The sequence below is a fragment of the Alternaria ventricosa genome (assembly GCF_023758065.1).
Source record: "Alternaria ventricosa strain BMP 2768 chromosome Unknown scaffold_27, whole genome shotgun sequence".
NCBI classification, from domain to species: domain Eukaryota; kingdom Fungi; phylum Ascomycota; class Dothideomycetes; order Pleosporales; family Pleosporaceae; genus Alternaria; species Alternaria ventricosa.
The window spans coordinates 111,755-130,531 of record NW_026055707.1 but is presented as its reverse complement, the minus strand read 5'-3'; the positions used below and the strand labels follow the sequence as shown (position 1 = coordinate 130,531).

The window sequence follows — 18,777 nt, the reverse complement described above, 5'->3', positions numbered from 1 at the left end:
TTGTTGCAGGAACACGTCGCGAGGCCTATTCAAGGACGATACAATGCTCGCTGAGGTCGTCGCTTCCGGCGAACTGTTGCATGATCTCGCCATTCATCACACCGTTGATGTAGCATTCGCTTATAAGCTTGTGCCGGCCTTCTCTTACTGGCGTGAGGAGAAAAGGCACAGTTGCCCCGAAGACGATGCAGCAAACATCGCCGACTTCGACCAAGTGACCCAGTGGAGCTATTCCGATACGTCCACCCCTAGTCAGAAACATGCTTGCATTGTGGATATTGTAAAGGATACCCTTGACCCATGTTGCGTCTCGTCTCTCTACTACATCCATCACAGCCTCCTGGTTACCCCGTCCCGCCACACTGGTCCTCTTTCTGTATGCATCAATCATGCGTTGCTGTTCTTCGTCGGAAATGGAAGAGAAGCCATCGTTGATTGGGTAGCCTATCATTAAGCTGCGGAAAAAATCGGCATATTGTACTGTGATGCCCAATTGTGATGAGCTCCGCATCACATCATCCCATAACGTGTCGATGAATACTCCATGAAGTCCGCTAGTTGATACATAAGTGGGAGTGAGGTCTGCACGATCCTTTTGTATCGTAGACGACCTCCAGATGACGGTGTCGAAGGTGCAAGCACCAATGCTCAATCGCCTTTCGCCGTTCTCAGTGGCTGTAAAGAGTTTTCTGATGCCGCCAGCTTGGAACCAAAATGTCGGGTTCGCTATGTCCCGGCAATATTCCCCAGCAACATGCCATACCGGTAGCCAAGAAGGATGCACGCCGTCCAGAAGTCTGTCTCTACTGTTGTGACGAACAGCCGAAAGAAAGAAAGGTCCTTCTGCAGCATTCTTCATTGACGCATAGGCGAGACGAAGATTGAGATCGTCTATCGAAGAAGTATAGTCTGCCTCCACGAACGTGCGGCCTGTACTGTCAATCGCGGCTGGACAACCCAAGAACGCGTAAACATGGTCTCTGGGATCGCTTGCTTTTAGGTATCGGGAAGCCTGAAGGACCATCATAAACGTGCTGTTTTCGGATTTGGTGGCCAAGTAAGCCAATCCTATGCGGGATTGCTGCCATCGTTTTGGCCGGTGTGCCTTGTAGCGAAGGTAAGTTCCTATGTTTCTCGGCCCAAGGTAATTGAAATTTCTAACGACGTTGCAGATGGTCCCTTTGAAATCTTGCCTTTGCGAAAGCCACACACATATTTCCAACACATCGGCAATATCAATGCTGGCTGAGCCCCAATAAACGTGACATTCCTCAGCGATGGCGGATTCCTGAACAGTCCATACTCTTCTAAACCAAGGAAACTTGAAGAGGCTTGCGACCCCTAACCATCTTTCTCGGTCCATAGAAATAGGATACGGTTTCACAAAGGGCGCCATCATGCTCGTTCTTTGGTTCGCTTGTAAGAATGAATCCGCAAAGTATGCATTCGCCTCGAGGATGAGGGCAAATGCATCTTTAGCAATATTTTGATCATCGCAACCAAGCCAGACAAGCGTACGTTTTGCGTTCGCATACACCTCGCCCATTCTCTTGACTTGGTGTCCTTTCTCCTTCTTGTCTTCCTGGTTGATACACAAAGCGTCCACCCATAGTAGCCGAGGCTCAGATGTGTGACGAAAGTTTCGAAGAGCATCTGCGAGGCTCAAGGTAATCGGCACCCGCTGTCCATTACATTGCACGTCGATAGTGTCGTTGGGGTCGCCCCAAACGTATGATATCGCTTCATATGAGCCCTTGGACTGTTCTAAGTCGACAATCTCGAGGCTGCACTTGATGTCGTGGTCGGTATCGCCGGGTTGCAGTTTCAACACGCGTATAAACTCGCCCGCTGGGAGTGGCTCGTAAATTGTCTTGTCGGATATGTCATCGCTTGTTTCCAGTCGTTCGATCTCAGACGATACGATGCTGCGTTCTGGCATGGTTCGATACTGTGTTGAAAGATTTGGCTAGTTCGAAGATCTGTTGTGTCAATGGAAGATGAGAAAGATGGGAAAGATGGGGAGCGGGGAGGGAATGCTCACCCTATGTGAAGGCATGCAGCTACAAGCAACCGCGCCACCCACCTGCCGATTGGCGAGCCGTCACGCGCGGATATGGCCCCCAATATCCACTGTACGATGTCGCTGAGCCTTTGGCGGGGTAATGTCGGCACAAGGATGAACGAGGCATTTGAAGGGACATGAACGGGCACTTACTTAGAGCGAACATATAGATATATTAGACCTCTAAGGACCACTTGTGCCCCAGTAGTATCTAATGCCAAACAAAAGAAATACCCCCATACCATGTATATGCCCCCCCAACCCAGCCGCGGAACCAACCAGTCCCACGACATCAGATGCCGCCTAACCCAAGGAAAAGTGGTATGCTGTGGTATCATCCATATGCGAGCCCTCAAAACGCCATATAACACCTTTGCGATCCATCAGACGCACTGCTGATAGACCGTGTAGACCCGCTGCTTACGGGCAGGTCAAACTTCTCGTCCTCTTGCTATCGCTCAAGCCTAGTACCTCGCCCCTGACGTGCTTGGGTACCTGGGCTTTCGCCCAACACTGCATTGCGACTCTGCGCATGAGCTCCACTTCCTCATCGCGCAGCCTGAGTTGTCGCTTCGCCAGCTTGCTCTTTCTGAGCTTGACGCCCTTCTCCTGAACCGCTTGTCCAGATACCACAAAAGGCACCGTAGGATGTGTGAGCCCACGCTTCGAGCCAGGGCGTTCGGTCGTAGGCGACGAAACGAGGGACTCGAGGTTCACGCACTCAGCGATGAGAGCCTGGATGCCAGCGGAGAGTTGTGTCGCACGCGAGAGTATGTAGCCCCAGATCTCCGAGCCCTCCCAGAACGGGTCGTTTATAACGGCGTGTTGGAGCGCGGGGAGGATGTGAGGGAGCGGAGGGAGTGTTCTGTCTTCGATGTGCTTTGGCGGTTCTTCTTGCGTTGGCGTCGCGATGTTTGCTGTGCTAAGCAAACTCGCAGCGATGGTCAAGCGGATGTGGCTGTCGGTGCTGAGGGTTGCTGTTACGACGCATGCTGGGCAGCCCCGGGTGCGGCACCAGTCTGATTCTTCGGTTATGAAGCACTGCAGGCCGATGAATGCGCTGCGGGATTCGCCAGAGAAGGCGAGTTCGAGATCAGAGGCGCGTTGTGTGCAGAGTGCTGCGGAGGCTAGTGTTGATGCGCGGGAGAAGAGGGTTACGACGGGCATGATGAGGGCGTGGAGGATATCGCGGTGGAGTATGTAGGTTTGTTTCGCCTGGGGAGAACATTGCGTGTGTGTTGCGCAGAAGCTGGCATGCTTGTTAGTACTTGATACTGCGATTGAGGTTTGCCGTGGAGCTGGGGGTGGATAGGCATGTGGAGGTGGAGAGAAGCGATACGAAGCGCGATAAGCTGCTCGCGACGGGGGAAGAGAAACAGGAACATGAACATACTCAGCATCACCAGCCAGATGCCTCCTCAGCGCGCAAAAGGCCTTTGACTCGCCCAGCGCCTCTACATCCTCATGTGGGATCACAAAAGGGCTCTCCATCGGCACAGCGTATCTGTAGTCCATCGTATCTCTCTGTCGGCGTGGCTATCTCGCTTCGCATCGGTATGCAGTCGGGCTATCTCGAGTCGAAAGGCAGACGAGAACGAACAAGCTTCTTCGCACGACGAGGCTAAAAAGCAAATAAGAGGGGGAAGAGCAAAGCAAGCAAGATGCCAGGGAAAGAAGGCTTCGAGGGTATTATCATTATTCCCTGCAACGGACGGCCGTTCCCTATTTCACCCCCCAAATGACGCGAACGAGCCTCCCTCATGCCCAGGAGCTCCACCCGCTGCTGCGCTGCCGGGGTGGAGACTGCTGTAGATCTAGACTTGCATATTGCGCACCCCCCTTTCCTTATCCGCCCACGCTTGTGCAGAGCCCGTATCTCACGACTGCTTTATGTAGCCAACTAGCTCGCGCCAGATGGCATCACCACCGGCCGGGAAGTACTGCCTTTCGGATTCGGGCAGAAAACGCGGCGTGGGCGGTTAGTCCCCTGTTGCGCATCAACAGCTTGCTTTTCTCCGCACTTCAGCGGCATCAACAACGAAGAAGCGGTGGAGCATTTATTTTGCGGCCTCGTTAATTTGAGGGAAGCGGACTGCCTCCTGTATCTCATACAGCAGGTGTACCCGCGCCTACGTACTTCTCTCCCTTTCCCCTAAACCAATTTGCGAGCATGATCTTCAATGATGCAAGCGCAGCTACACCGACCCGACCGCACAGAGGCCGATCAACCCGAACATCGCGATCGAAACGAAAACGACGTCGTGGGTAGAGCGGTCGGTTGACAAGGACGACCCCGCTGAAACACGTTTCGATAAAGATCGTCAGTAGCCCAAGGGTTCGCGAGGGGCACTAGATATCGCGACATTGTTAACTGCCGCACTATTGGAAGCGCGTATCGGCCGACATCACCACCTCAGCTGCGCCATCTCTCGACTTGCAGATGTCATGGACGCACCGCCTGTATCTCTATGCGAATGGTTCTTACACCTGCACTGCGAACCATTCGGCCCTGCGTCGCTGGCGATATCGCTCGGTTTATGAAATATGGAGCCGAATTACGCGTATCGCTTGCTGGTACCGCGGCCGTGAACAGGGTCCGACCCGTCAACATCGCAACATGCTACAATGACAGGACAGAAATGTTTGCGTGGAACGGAAGATTGGTGGTGAAATTTTCATGACGCTACAATGATTGATTCAGATACAGGCTGATACGGGCTGAGAGTGGGAATTGGCTGACGATGGCGTTTGCGCTACGGAGGACGGGCGCTCCCGTGATCGACGCTACAGCACGATGCAGTCTCAACTTTCCTGCTTGAGATACACTATCGTGGTGCAGACTATCAGTTTCGCTGTTGAGATGACGATGCCCAGCCAGTACCACGGCTGATATCGACGCCTCTTCCCCCTTTCCGGTCTTCGTTCTTTCCCCCACGCTCATCCACCAGTACAGTAGGAGACCCCTGGGACGTGCAGACGCATCGGCTTGTAATCCGTCGATTCGGCTGCTAGTCAGGAACGACTGAAACGTGCAGTCGCGCTATCGATCAATTGTCTTGTAGCGCAAGCCGGAGTGACAAGCGTTCGAGAACGATGCCATATTTAGTAGCATGACAGATTCGTCTTGTAACAAACGGCTCCAACCGATGTAGACTTTGCATCTACCGGGCCTGGCAACCAGTGGACTTCAGATAACGGGCAAAGCTATTCATCGGCTTCTTGCAGCTTGTTACAACTCGATCTCGACAGCGGCACCTTTGGTGAACTCTAATATTTGTTTGGGTAGATCATGTCGCCGGAATCTCTTCTCGTCGATGATGAAAGATTACAACATCAGCGAAGCCTTCTTCACCTAAACCAGAAAACTGAGTACGACCCATCATTACTAAGGATGCGTCTTTGGGTGCCGTCGGCAGCCTGCTTCCTCCCGAAAGGATCAGTGAGCAGCATTGTAAGCTTCTCGGAGATTGGACCCATCTCTTGCTTTGACACGGGTATGGGTGGGCTCAGCAGACTCGGATCAGGCTGCAGGATGGCGAAGATGCTGCTCTTTGATCTGCCGATCATCCGACGATGTACATCTTGCAAGTGGTCGTATAGGGGCCAGAGTGTCTCCAGGTATCGCGCGGCAACGGGTTCGCATGGTTTACATGGCTCGAGCATGTCCATGCACGACTTGGCGTACGTGAGATCAGCTTCGACGCCTTCAGTCTGACCGTCCATGAGTTTAGTCGTTGCGCTGAAGAGCAGGCAAATTGCAGCTGAGAATGCCCAGTAGATACTATGATCGTTAGTTCATGGGGTATTCGGGTTTTGTGCATGAACTTACATGATCCAGCAACGCGTTGTCAGCGTACCGTCAAAAGAGATAAGGCTCAACATGCGAGCAATGTTCTGGGCAGCCATTGCACATTCCTGTCGGTATATCTTGACATCTTCGACTGAGATGTTGTTCAACGCAGATGGAGTGCCGTCGATAAGCTGGGCTTCTGCTGAAGCCACTAGTAGCTGGCGGTATAGCAGGACCAGTGCACCAAGATACATGATCTGAATCAGTCAATACAATGATGATACACGAAGATGGAAGGTTTCCTTACGTGCAACATAAAGACCGCTCGCCTTTGGAAGACTGTCATGTCTTGTGCGGCACTAGACAGAAGCGTAGGGATCTGTAACGTTTGCGGAACTTCTTCACGCCACTTTTCCAGCTTCATTGTGAGCATGGTGATATTCCCCTTGGTAGCTAGCTCTGGAGATGCCAGTGTCTTGGCAACCTCGGCGGCTATCAGGTTGATCTTGCTGGTTTGCATGTGTATGAGTTCATCGATGGACAGTTGATCTTGGCGATGGGCAATGCAGGCGACCTGGCCATGTTAGTATCATGAAAATCAATGTAGGCTTGCCCTGGCATACCTGGATGTCACTGGCTGTCACCTCAGTAGGATAACCAAGGGTGTAGGCAAGCCATGAATCCATGAACACGAGGCTACGGAATATTTTTCTCCAGTGGTCGTCCGTTGCTGAGCGAGACGAAGTTTGCAGAGCCGGATACTTCCAACGGGCGATCTGTAGTCCTGCAGCTGTGGTTTGTTAGTACGATCACATGATCAAGTGCACGAGTTGAACATACCGATAAGATACTTGGCGCTCATGTGCTTCTCGAGCAAAGAGTAAAAGGACAATGATAAAAGCAGGCGCATTGTGCGGAAATAGTCTTGTCTGGCAGTCTGCTCGTTGAAATGAAGGGTCCCAGATGCGTAGAGCAATCGGCGCATCCGATCAGGGAAGGCATCGATGTCGTAATGTGCGCCCATAGCAGCAACCGTGAAGCATTCGGCAAGCGTCATGTCGTCCAACTTCTTTTGGGGCCGGTAGATACGGTCAAGTATTTCATTAACCTCATCGTAGGTCCACATGAAGAGCAGTGACCCAGTTCCTCGCACGAACGCGTACATTGACCGCCGAACACGATCCTCAGCCGGCAAAAACGCTTGACTAAATTGCTGGCCGGATCCATTGAGTATTTCGCCTCTGAGAGTGACCAACTCACTGAAGGCCAGCGTTAGAGCATTATGGCATGCTTCGGCTTCGGGTCCGGCTGATATGCTGCATGATTGGAGAGAGACCGGGCTGTCTGAAGAGCTCGGGCTAGCACGTGAGTATTGCCTGGTGTTGTTTGAAGTGTCGGTGGTCGAGCGACTGTTCGTTGGTCGTTGTTTGCCAGTGCTCGGAGTCGATTGTTGCGACTTGAACTCGTTCAGATAGGCCTGATACTTTCGCCAGTTATCCGTCTTCTTGTAGTCGTCCATTTGGGCTTCAAACTCTTGCATGGCTCGGGCCGCATTGCTTTCCCAGATACGCTTTCTCTCTGAAGGAAGCTCCTGCCATCTGCGACCGACTTCGCGCGCTATATTCACAAAGGATAGTTGGCTGACCTCAGGGTCAGTACGAAGCTGGTCGGCGAAATTTACATCTGACAAAAAGTTAGATCAAGTCTTGATGATTTCATGTACGAAGAGCGTACAGGCTGTCTTTGGCTTCTTTGGCGCATTTGGGTCTGCCCGTGGATGCCGCCTGTACCTCCTCTTCTCTCGTGGTGGCAGGGACGTTGTTTGCCTGGTGAAGCTTTCCAAGGCGGAGGTCGATAATGACGTCGGCTCAGGCGAGTTGTTATCTGGCTCCAGTGATAGTGATTGAGGGATGCCGCGGTACGTGGCAATCTCGCGCTGTAGTAATCTCCTGTGGCCAAGCTTAAACTCGAGCGCTGTTAAATCGTCCTCCGTGATGTCTACAACCGTCTCCCAGATGTGGAACCCATTCTCAGCTAGAACCTGAGCATACTGAGTGAGCCCAAGTCGCTCCAAGACTTCAGTGAGGTCTGGGACAGAAGAACTCGGAAAGGTAGGGATCGCCATGAGGGGTGACGTCTGTGGTGGAAGAAGATGGGAAAAGGGACAAATGGCATATATGAGCGCTGCCACACGGCATGACAGATGCCGCAACTATGGCCTTACAGGCGGGCTGAAGCTGAGATGGACGTTATAGGGTAGCGCGCAGTCGTGGCCGGAGATCCAGACCTCGTAGATGAAAAGAAGGGTGTTCTGGGAGAGCCTCGAACGTCACAGCCCGGACCCACTTTTGACACACGCTAGTGGCAGTAGCCGGTTTCTGCCACAGGGCAGGAACTTCCATGGGAATTTAAGACGCCGTCACACGACGCGCCCATGGTGTTTGTGTTTTTCCTTGAGCACGTATTGCTAAGACGGCTCGGTCCTGCTGCTGTTCATCTCATTTAACTATTGCTGCTGAGCGCATCGGTCTTCTCCAGCGTGCTACCGACATCAGCAGCAGCACCGCGCTGTGTCCAGACCTCAGAACACCACGCAAAGACAACGATGCGGATCATGTGGCCCAAACACTCACTACCAGCGTGTTGCCGCTCAATGCAGCTATACGCGCTCCAGAATCAACGTATGATCCTTGTGCGCTATCTGCCGAGGGAATGATTCCCGGGAAGCTTAAAGTTGACCGCCCTTCCACCACTCAAATACATGAAGCAGCTACGGAATTGCTTTCCACCTCCCTGTTCCAGTCAGGAGCCATCATCTACACTGCAGTGTTTCTTGAGTGTGTAACCCACGACCGGGGTTTACCGATCGAAAGCTGCTCGACGATCGTGTTCGTATGTAGGCCAAAGGCCTAGACTGCTCGTGCATCTCCGATACAGCGGCGCGCCATCTCGCCAGCCTCTAGCTTACCCACACGACTTCCCGGTTCCCGTGCATCTCTGCGCCACACCTCCGCGCGATGAGTAGGGAATGTCTCTTCGCTTGGATCGGTACCCTTTCCCCACACACTCTTGCTGATCATGGCCATGGTAGATTCGCGCAGCCTTGCCATTGGCGCTGGCAAAGGTGCTGATCTCCATGCTGTGAAACGAGCAGCCTCGTGGCCGTCGTGCCCAGCACGTGCACTCAGATCCTGTTCCATCGACTTGGAGCATTCAGCCATCAATCATGAGGCTCGTGCCTGGATCACGCATGACGATCCACGCTACACAAGCATCAGCTGTCAAATCGCATCAAAGGGTACAGCAACCGACACACGCACCACGTCCTTGGCCAAGTATCAGGCTCTCTTGAACTATCAAAATTAGTACAACTGCCCAATCCTTACACGAGCTACCGCAGACGGTGGGCTTGGTAACGCGCCCAAATAACACCATTTTGTAAGCATCATATCGAGCACACGGGGGTCAGTATTTCGGAACTATGCACTACGCTACAGGTACTTCTGCATCAGCTCTTTCACGCGCCCCAGGTCCAGCCCTTCAATCTTGTTTCCATTGCCGTCCATTGTCTCCGCCATACATAGCACATTGTATATTGCTTCTTCGACTGCGTCAGCGCTCGCCTCGAATAGGGCATTGATTGTCTGATCGTCGGTCATGGTTACCGATACCTCTCGCGCTTTGTACGGATCGACAGATGCTTGCCCCGCTGTGACTGTCTGCACATTCAACTCGTTGGCGGTAGAGAACGCGAGGAAGACATCTCCGGAAGAGTTCGTGCCGTACCCACCCACGCGAGACAATCCGACAGTCGCACGTTTGGCGAGTCTCTGCAGTTGCTGCGGGTGAAGCGGCGCGTCCGTGGCCAGGATGATTATGATGGATCCATCTTTCTTGTCTTTCTCCTTCTTCACCTTGAACAGTAGGTTTGCCTGTGCTAGTAGTTCTGGATCATCAGGGTTCTCTTCAATCTTTCGCTTCTGCTCTTCATAGATAAGTCTCCCGATGGGCGCGCCTCCGATTTTGAGATCCCACATCTTGCCGTAATTCGCTTGGACTAGCGCCGCGACTGTGTAACTCTTGCCATCTTCACCAGGCACTACACGAGAGCTAGATCCAGTACCTCCCTTGAAGTAATGGCAAACCATACCGGTCCCACCGCCCGTGTTTCCCTCTTTTACAGGGTCGCTACTTGCTTTGTCGATGCCATCCACGACATGCTTCGGTGTTACAGCAAATTTGGACACATCGTGTAGGAAACCATCAAAGGTCTCCGCTACGACAGGCAATAGGAACCAATCGACCTTTCCATTCTTGTCGCAGTTCTCGCGGATCGCATATTCGTAGATGCCGTTGTACGCTGAGCCAACGCCAAAGCTCCCCGTAATGATGATTGGGGAGAAAAGAAGGCCCATCTCTTCGATCAGATGCGCTCCAGTCATTTCCCCAGAGCCGTTGAACCGGAACATGCCCGCGAAACAAGCTTTGTGAAACCAGTCCTTACGCGGAATGATGGTCGTCACCCCAGTGTTGATGTCGTTCGGTGGGGCATCGGGATAGGCAGGGGATGAATGGATGGACTCGGTGTGTACGAGCACACCGGGGATGTCTGTTAGACTGTTCTTTGGACCGGGCTGGTAGCGACCAAGATGCAGAGTTGGTAACAGATCGCGGATGCGCTGACGCGGAATAGTAGAGGGTGCCGACTGCGAAGACATCGTAGGCAATTATGACAAAGATGTGATGATAGTTGTAGGGCCCCGGTACTCTGGGGAAGGGAAGTGTAGGGTTGCTACATTGCAGCCTGGATGCCTCAGATACTTATACTCCTTCCTACAGGTCGATTTGTCTGCCTAGCGTATGCACTCAAGAGTAGGTAGCTTACCATCCTCGCGATCCTCCCAGATACCAACACAGCGCCTTTCTCAAGGGCGCGACCTGCGCAAAACACGGCGAGGGCGTTGTCGACCTTCCTAGTCTGCTCATAGACTTACCTCATCGCTCTCGCGGTCCCTCCAGGCACCAACATAACGCTCCTTTCGAGATCGCAAGCCCTGCAAAACTTCACGATGGCCGTTGTGTTGATGGAGATTGCTACATGCGGAAGACATGAGCCTTTATGAGTCACTCTGAGCGATAGCGTTTGAAGCCACCGCATAATGAACTCATAGGCACCGGAGAAGTTCTGGATGCATGCTGGCGACGGAGTTCAGACAACGAAACGAAAGAGTCAGACCCGACGACCCGCTCCTTCGCGCATGATTAGCGTAGTGGCTTGCGAATTAACCCCGCCTCCTCAATTTGCGAGACGCGCTCCTCAACACTGCTAGATCACGACGCTGCAACGTTCAGCAGTCAAGGATGAGTGCAGCTGTGAAGCCACAGCGGTCATTGGACTCACGTGTACGATAAGCGGCCGCCGCGCCCGACAATATTTCCGAACAGTAGTTCACGACTCAGGTGCCAAGGCCCACCGAACCGGTTCCTGCATAGCGCATCTCCAACACCACAAGCTTGACCTTCTCCAGTCGATGTGATCTCCGCAATGTGCCGTGTCGGAGTTATCTGACGTAGTCGGACCGCTTTTAAGCACCCCCACCCTTGCTGTGAGAAAGAATCCGCAAGAAAAACTCCGAGATACTTGCTCGATGTTCTTGCATCTTCATCTTTACCACCGGACGGCAGCATGCTTACACAGCTTCTTGCAGTAGGGCTTCTGAGCCTCGCGAAGCCCGCCCGAGCAAGCTATGGATTTTACGTCGGAAAGAATCTAACACAGGATGGCAGCGTTATGCTGGGTGGCACCGGAGAAGAAGTGTCCTCACACTGGCTTCAAATCTTCCCAGCAAAGGATCACGCCCCGAATGCGACAATCACAGTTGGCGTTACCGAAGACGCATCGATGCCTGGCAAGTTGATGAACATATCCCAAGTGCCGCATACATTCCGCTATCTTTCCATGGAATACTCTGACTTCGAGGGCTTCCCACCTCCTCTGACGAACGGCGGTGTTAATGAGAAGGGCGTTGCTGTCAGGGACATCTGGGCACAAAACCGAGATGACCTCATTGCCATGACGCCGAACCCCCAGACAGGTTTACAATACTCCGACCTAGCTCGTATCGTTATGGAACGCGCGAGCACCGCACGCGAAGGTGTTGAGCTCATTGGCCAGATGATTGCAGAATACGGATATGCTGATTACGGCGGTAACTCGCATCTCATCGCAGACGCGAACGAAGGATGGGTCGTATGGCAGATGTCAGGAGGCAAGAAGCTTTGGGCTGCAGAACGTCTCGGCGAGAACGACGTACGTGTGCTTTACCCAGGTTACATTGAGGACTTCCCGGTCGATTTCGAAAACAGTACAGACTACATGGGTAGCCCGAACATCGTGAGCTTTGCCGTCGAACAAGGCTGGTGGAACCCGAATGGCACCGAGCCGTTCAACATCTTTAATGCGTATGCCTACCAAGCGGAGGGGTACACCGCGCGAGACGGAGGTGCGAAGTACATGTCTCAAGCTGCCCTCGAAAATGCGACTCGCGCGATGGCTCCGGTGACCGAGAAAGACCTCATCGAGCGCGTTCGTGACTACCGGATTTCAGATGATGAAGCCGGATATGGCCAGGTCGTGTCTCTTCGCGCAGACATGGACCCGAATCTGATTCGCATCTGGGTCGCTCCGACCGGATCTGTGACCGCACCCTTCAACCCGTGGTGGCTAGGTGTGAAGAGCGTACCACCTGAGTACGGCCTCCATCGCTATCTCTACAAAGATGCCGCATCCACCTTCTTGGATACCGACTACCAATATCAAGAAGCCACGCACTTCGCCGGACGCATCTTCAAGCAGGTGCTCTACTATACTTGCTCAGATCCGGAGTCATACCTACCCATCGTCCAAAACATGCTCCACGGATTTGAAAACGCCTCATTCGCAGATATGGAGTGGGTTGAGCGCAGCGCTAAGACTTTGGTGGAGAACGGAATGCGAGAGGATGCGCTTGAACTGCTGACTTTCTATTCGCATACTAGGGCTGAGAAAGCTCTGGCTCTTGGAAAGACTATGGTCGATGCGCTCGACTCGTATGTCAAGCTTATGGGACAGTTCCGCATGCCGACTGGTGACCGCATCAACGACCCTGGGCTTGGAGCGGAGACTGTGAATTGCTTGGTTGGCTGGGATCCTGATCAACCCGCCGATCAACAGAGACCCTTGAGGAGGTTCAGGCGTCAAGTCTAATTTGAAGTGGAGGATATGAGCAATCGTTGCACTTGTGCTACACCATCACCTGCTTGTGGACCCCAGCGCCTTGTTCTATACAATCGCAAATATGCATGTCTGAGGTTGACTTCATAATTATTTCAAGGATGCACTATCTGCCAGATGATAAGGAAATGTCTCGAGACGTGATAGCGATGAAAGTTGAAATTCACCCGTCCACGGGTGGACGCGTCGAGATGACATCATCACGTGAATCGGCTTACTAAGCCGCAAGCGAGATGGCCCTTGCGGACAGCGGCTCCGTGGCTTCCATCCTTCCACGCTTCCAGCACGCGCTCTACAATGCCCCATCTCGTCTTTCAACGTTATCCGGTCAGGAAAGTTCCGACAGACGCGTTTGGTGGTCAGATCAAGGTGAATGATGCTTTGTAACTCATGGCGAACGCTTATCACTGCTCGACACCGCATCAGCAGTCAGGCGCCCGCACACGGACCGCCAACCATCTACATCAGATGCCAAGTCTTTCTCGCGTCTTGTGCGGAACCTACTGTTCATCTTTCTCGATCCGAGCTCGTAATCCACCGGCTTAAACACATAGCTCCATTGTTGGTGGACGGGGATCCGGCGTCGACCGCCTATGCACCCACAGACCAGGTTATCAGGTCGAATACGATGTCTGCATGCACGCCCATTATGCGAGACCGACTTTACCCGGTCATTCTACCATCGCTTCTAGGCCGGACACCTATAATCTTACACAGTCCAGTATCTGTCGGATGGACGAGCAGAGGAATGAGGTATACGACTAGGTCTTCATGTCATAGCTACCGATCACCTCAGGGGTCTACTATCTACGCAGCGTGAAGACAGCACGCCCCACGTGGAGTCAAAAGTTCCAGGATTGGAATTGGAATTTTAGCTTTACATACTGCAGACGCGATGCAGTACGCGGCAGCCGAAGCACACAACAGGCTCGGCCCGCCAGTTGCTTGTGGCCCGAAGGCTAGTCTTCGGAAGGCTTGTTGAGACATCTGGCATGCGAACTTGCCAGTAAGGCCTGCAGAACTCTCAGCCTCTACAGTATTTCTTACCAAACGAACCCGCCTTGCAGAGTCAGGATGAGGTCCAGACTATTGAAGACGAACACTAGGGGTATGACTAGCACATACTCGGCAGTGTTCTTCGTGATAGCCAACCAAATTCATGTGTCAGCCCGCACGCGATCGTACCAACAGAGAGCTTGCATACTATGATGCCTAACTTGCAGGCATGGAAACCACCTGTTATAGCTGCAGGATTCGATGGTATCTCGATGATGCTCGACCCCCTATGGTCAGCTCGATGACCGAGCCTCTTCGTATACGTTGTAGACTGCAAGATGAGCACAGTCCAGGATTGCCGACTCGTCAGCCAACACGTTCAGTTTGTTCGACACCCGCGTCTTTGCGTAGCCCTTCATTGGGTAGTCAGTAGCGTACGTAAGTGTTAGAGATTTCGTTGAGTGGAAGACCTACCAGTAAGATGTGTGAGAAATGCGCACAATGGTCCTATCATCGCAGAGCAAACACGCCACCGCTGAGAAGAGCATAGGACTTTGTTATGTCGCGCCAAACTGGTCTTAACGCTGTACTACCATGGCCTTGGCTGTCCTGCACAGGCTGTTCAGAATCCCGGCTTGTTTGGTTATGAGAAAGCAGAGAAACACTTACCACTCTTCTGCACCTCCAGAAGTAGCTCCATACCGGTAACGGTCTTCTCTCTTGCAGACTACCGCGAAAATCGCTACCACGTTACCAAGGAGCAATACCAACTACCTCTAGCGATGATCCATGATGCCGGAGCTCCTTCCGCGGATATCACATAACGTTGCCTGCTGCACTATCTTACCGCTCGTTGGTCCGTCACAACCCACGCTACGCAAGAGCCACATCTGCTAGTACAAGCCACATGTAACTCAGTCAGCTATTCCCATCTCTATTGGCGTTTGATAATCGTATTGACACTACGCTGATGCTCTTGGCCATGCGTGGGGTAGACCGTAAACCGCTGTACATCCGAGCTCTCGTCACCAACAACGACAACACACCGAAGGATGAGGCTATGCCTCCCGATGATCCGAAGAGTTGCTGATGCCTCAAGACTGCAGCCTCGCTTGATGGTCATCCTTCTGAGTTGTACGTGATCAAAAGTATAAGAATGCCCTTTCCTTCCGCTCTTTGCTACAACAATCTCAAGCCAACAGTCACAAAGTCCTCTCTTCAACTCTCACACTCTGCAAACTCTCAAGATGTACGCTCTCACTATCATTGTCGCCGCTCTCGGTCTGGCCACCGCCTCCCCCGCCTCCGACTTCTCGCCTCGCCAGGTCGCCACTGTTGCCTCCGTCGACCGCTACGCTGGTGGTGGCTGCACTGGAACCATCTGCAACAAGGCTGGCTCAGGCGATCTTCACGCCGGATGCAATGCCATCACCGACGCTTGCCAAGCTAGCTTGAGGCTCAACTACGCCAACGTTGGTTGCAAGGGTGAGTATTATCTTTCGAGCCCATGCATCGGACTATGATATGAATGGAGCTAAGAAAAATTAGTGGCTATCTGGACAGATGCTACATGCACCAGCGTGAATCAGTTCGCCAATGTCACCAGGCCTGGAGACTGCTACGCCCTCGGCCCGGCTATCAAGGGTATTTCCGTCACTTGCTAGAGTACTTCAACTAAGAGGCAACGCTGTGCGATATCAAGCCTTATTTGTAGGTCTCGAAGAAAGAACGGCTGAGAGCTTTGTACTTGGAGCTAGAGTAGATTTTGCCGCAAGGCACGGAGAGGCTGCGCGACTGCTATCCAACATTACGGCCCGACGCAGCGGTTTGTAGCAATTCACGACATCACCTCCAATTCTGTCTTATTGCCCATCTCGTGCGACTGGCTTAGCTTTGCTCTTTTTGCCATGTGAACGTGCAGGATAAAGCGCTTCGATATCTCCGCCTTGAGACAACAAGCTGCAAGGAAATGATATGATGAGTTATCCAGCGAAGAACAAGGTAAGTATTAGACCAATAGTATAATGCGAGCTATAATGATCGTGTGTATTGGTATAACCTACCAGTATTCCAGATGTCTATGCAGCTTGCATATCACCACTTGGGCGCCATTCCAGTCGGATGTGTCCTTGTATGTTGTGTATTACAGCTCCGTGCATCAAAATTCCTTGACATAGTACTCCCCTCTTCTCTTTTTGTTTTTCGTGGTTATACCAAGCAAGAGTAGTTCGTGATCCGAAAAATCTCCTAGGTCGTGTCTCTCTCGTCGGTCGGCGAATGCATACTTGAGGTCTCCGTCTATGATATAGCTCTCTGTCAGCAGATAAAACAAGATTCTACTTGGCTCATGACACCTACGCCTATATCCAAAGCACTTACGTCGCCTGTAACGGCGATCTGGTGTCGGGGGGTTCGTGGCTTTGTCGATGACGGGAATAATGAAGCTGTACATGATACAAGCTATCGCGATAACGAAAACTGCAATAGCGCAGATAGTGAGGAGATGCATCGGCTGCAAGATCGAGGTAGCGCCCTCGAGTCGCACTTTGGGTGATGTACGGAAAGAGAGGTGTTGGAGGCCGGACGTGTAGCTCTTGTTCAAGCGCACGCAATACACTGAATGGGATCGTTGAGTAGCAGAAGTGTGGCTTTGACAAAGCGTTGCGGCCTTGTCATATGTCCTAGTTTGTCGTTATAAAGTGGGTCATATGAGAAAGTCGATCAAAGTGAAGAGGTGTGCTTGCAGACTCTTGGCTTTCTACCCGTAAATGTCTTAAAGCCTTGTGACTTTCTCCTTCCATATACAGACGTCAGTAGTTCCTGAGTCATGATCCCTTGATATGTAACTCTCTGCTATACACTGGTATTCAAATGTTTTCAAAGTACACATACTGTGAAGGCCTACCAACTGTCGTAAACCCCGACCCCCGAAGCACCATCTCGAGTCCGAGGGCTTCACTCATTTCAGGTACTGCTAATGCAGCTTTACCGCAATAACCCTCCCACCAGCCTTCGCTGTTCCATCCGGTCCAAAGCCACCCATGGTAGACACATAAAGGGTACTGTTGTCTTTCTCCGTTCTTCCAAATGTCGACGACGTAGAGCCTGCCACCAATCCCCCTTCAGCAATAGTCGTAACTTTGCCATTTAGTTCGATGTGATGAATTTTGTCGCCTAAGGGTGCTGCCAATGGCGCACAGACGTACATGCTGCCATCCTTTGCAACTGCAAAATCGTCCGGAGCGCTGAAGGTTGAGTCGCGCGCGGTTTCGAAAAAGCCGTTGGGTCTGCCAGTAGATGGGTGGACACGAACGCGGCCAGCCAGAGCCTGGGCGGTGTTTGTGTAGTATACGTATTCATTGTGGAATTTGATCCCGTTGGCACCAAGCTGTAGGCCAGGCGCAGAGAGGTTGGCTGCTAAGCTAGGATCCTCGAGAACGACTTCCGTTTTTCCAGTGCTGACGTTGTATGCAGCAATGTTTCCATATGTCGAATCTGCCAACAGCAACATTTCGTGATTCAATGCCGCCATGCCATTAGGCATAGCCATGTCAGGCAGTTCGGACATCTTGCTGACTTTGACTCCCTCATCCTTGGCAGTCACATCAAGTTCCCACAAGGAAAAGCTCTGTGGATTCGTCGCGTTTCCAGGAACTAGCTTCGCAACGATCACAGCGAAGACATCCGCCTGAAACTCGGTAATCCCTAGGGCGCCAGTTGCATTCGGGAAGGTGGCGATGACGGAAGAGCTTGCAGGTGAGCCTTGCGGGTGGACGATAAGCACTTGAGCAGTGTCGAGAGTTGTCACGAGAAGGGAGCCGTTGCCCATCGCAGCAATGTTTTCGGCCCATGTGCCGTTGGGAAATTGGTAGACCGTCGAAACATTCGTGGCAAATGTCGAGGCCATGAGGGCTGAGAAGATGGACACGAGCTTCATTCTGGCGCGAAAGTGTTGCATAGCCGGTGGTTGATTGAGGGCTTTTCAGGAGAGCTGGGTTGAGATTGAAAGGCACGCTGTCTCCGAGTACTGTGTCGGTGATCGAAGAACCCCTTATCTGTGTACAACCCTTGAAGCGAAAAAGAAGCTTGCTTTCCTTTTTGTACGGGTTGATCGTGCATTATCTGTTGGGCCTTGGCTACGCCCGAGCAATTCTTGTTGCTTCTGTCGTCGTCTCTCACTCTTCAGTAAGCACTCAGGCCACCCAAGTCGGTAAGCACCCAGGCCTAATTACGTCGATACTCGCCATCATAGCGAACACTATCCGCTGAGTAATCCACAGTTACGCGATGAAAAGGAGCCTATGTACGCCTACCTAGGTAACCTTATACATTCGTCCGAAGCCTCAGCGCTGCTGAACTCGGATGGAACCGTTTGTCATCTTTTATTGAAAGATGCAGTACTCGGGTTGGCGGTTGAAGAGCATTGCGGAGTTAGGGAGTGAGCGCCGTCCGCTGGTTTCCTGACGCGCCACGTCTGAGGAGATTTTGCAGCGTTATCCCAGATCTGGAGCTAGTGCAGAGAGAACCGCACCTTCTAAAGTGAGTCGACAACAAGAAGCCTCAGACACATGATGAAGGTAGTCGTGTATTGATGTTATGGCGTGCGAGAGGGAGCAGAAGGCGGACGAGCTGGCAGCCACGCGTTGGGTTCGCGTG

General features: G+C 52.4%; 7 protein-coding genes across 7 annotated transcripts; 2 read left to right on the top strand and 5 right to left on the bottom strand.

Moving 5' to 3' along the window:
* Positions 1–25: 25 nt before the first annotated feature.
* J4E93_010159 (uncharacterized protein) lies at positions 26–1,939 on the bottom strand (the record flags this gene model as incomplete). The annotated part of the gene is made up of 1 exon (XM_049348044.1): positions 26–1,939. One exon carries the CDS (start codon positions 1,937–1,939, stop codon positions 26–28), a length of 1,914 nt encoding a protein of 637 aa, XP_049194777.1.
* A 543-nt stretch (positions 1,940–2,482) lies between these two features.
* On the bottom strand, positions 2,483–3,462 carry J4E93_010158 (uncharacterized protein; the record flags this gene model as incomplete). The annotated part of the gene is made up of 2 exons (XM_049348043.1): positions 2,483–3,360; positions 3,456–3,462. 2 exons carry the CDS (start codon positions 3,460–3,462, stop codon positions 2,483–2,485), a joined length of 885 nt encoding a protein of 294 aa, XP_049194776.1.
* A 1,948-nt stretch (positions 3,463–5,410) lies between these two features.
* On the bottom strand, positions 5,411–7,977 carry J4E93_010157 (uncharacterized protein; the record flags this gene model as incomplete). The annotated part of the gene is made up of 6 exons (XM_049348042.1): positions 5,411–5,843; positions 5,892–6,109; positions 6,160–6,426; positions 6,476–6,642; positions 6,693–7,535; positions 7,587–7,977. 6 exons carry the CDS (start codon positions 7,975–7,977, stop codon positions 5,411–5,413), a joined length of 2,319 nt encoding a protein of 772 aa, XP_049194775.1.
* A 1,366-nt stretch (positions 7,978–9,343) lies between these two features.
* Positions 9,344–10,570, bottom strand: J4E93_010156 (uncharacterized protein; the record flags this gene model as incomplete). Its single annotated transcript, XM_049348041.1, has 1 exon — positions 9,344–10,570. The coding sequence occupies one exon, from the start codon at positions 10,568–10,570 to the stop codon at positions 9,344–9,346; it is 1,227 nt and encodes a 408-aa protein (XP_049194774.1).
* A 968-nt stretch (positions 10,571–11,538) lies between these two features.
* On the top strand, positions 11,539–13,098 carry J4E93_010155 (uncharacterized protein; the record flags this gene model as incomplete). The annotated part of the gene is made up of 1 exon (XM_049348040.1): positions 11,539–13,098. The coding sequence occupies one exon, from the start codon at positions 11,539–11,541 to the stop codon at positions 13,096–13,098; it is 1,560 nt and encodes a 519-aa protein (XP_049194773.1).
* A 2,270-nt stretch (positions 13,099–15,368) lies between these two features.
* J4E93_010154 (uncharacterized protein) lies at positions 15,369–15,785 on the top strand (the record flags this gene model as incomplete). Its single annotated transcript, XM_049348039.1, has 2 exons — positions 15,369–15,606; positions 15,670–15,785. 2 exons carry the CDS (start codon positions 15,369–15,371, stop codon positions 15,783–15,785), a joined length of 354 nt encoding a protein of 117 aa, XP_049194772.1.
* A 1,310-nt stretch (positions 15,786–17,095) lies between these two features.
* J4E93_010153 (uncharacterized protein) lies at positions 17,096–18,079 on the bottom strand (the record flags this gene model as incomplete). The annotated part of the gene is made up of 1 exon (XM_049348038.1): positions 17,096–18,079. One exon carries the CDS (start codon positions 18,077–18,079, stop codon positions 17,096–17,098), a length of 984 nt encoding a protein of 327 aa, XP_049194771.1.
* Between the last annotated feature and the right edge of the window lie 698 nt (positions 18,080–18,777).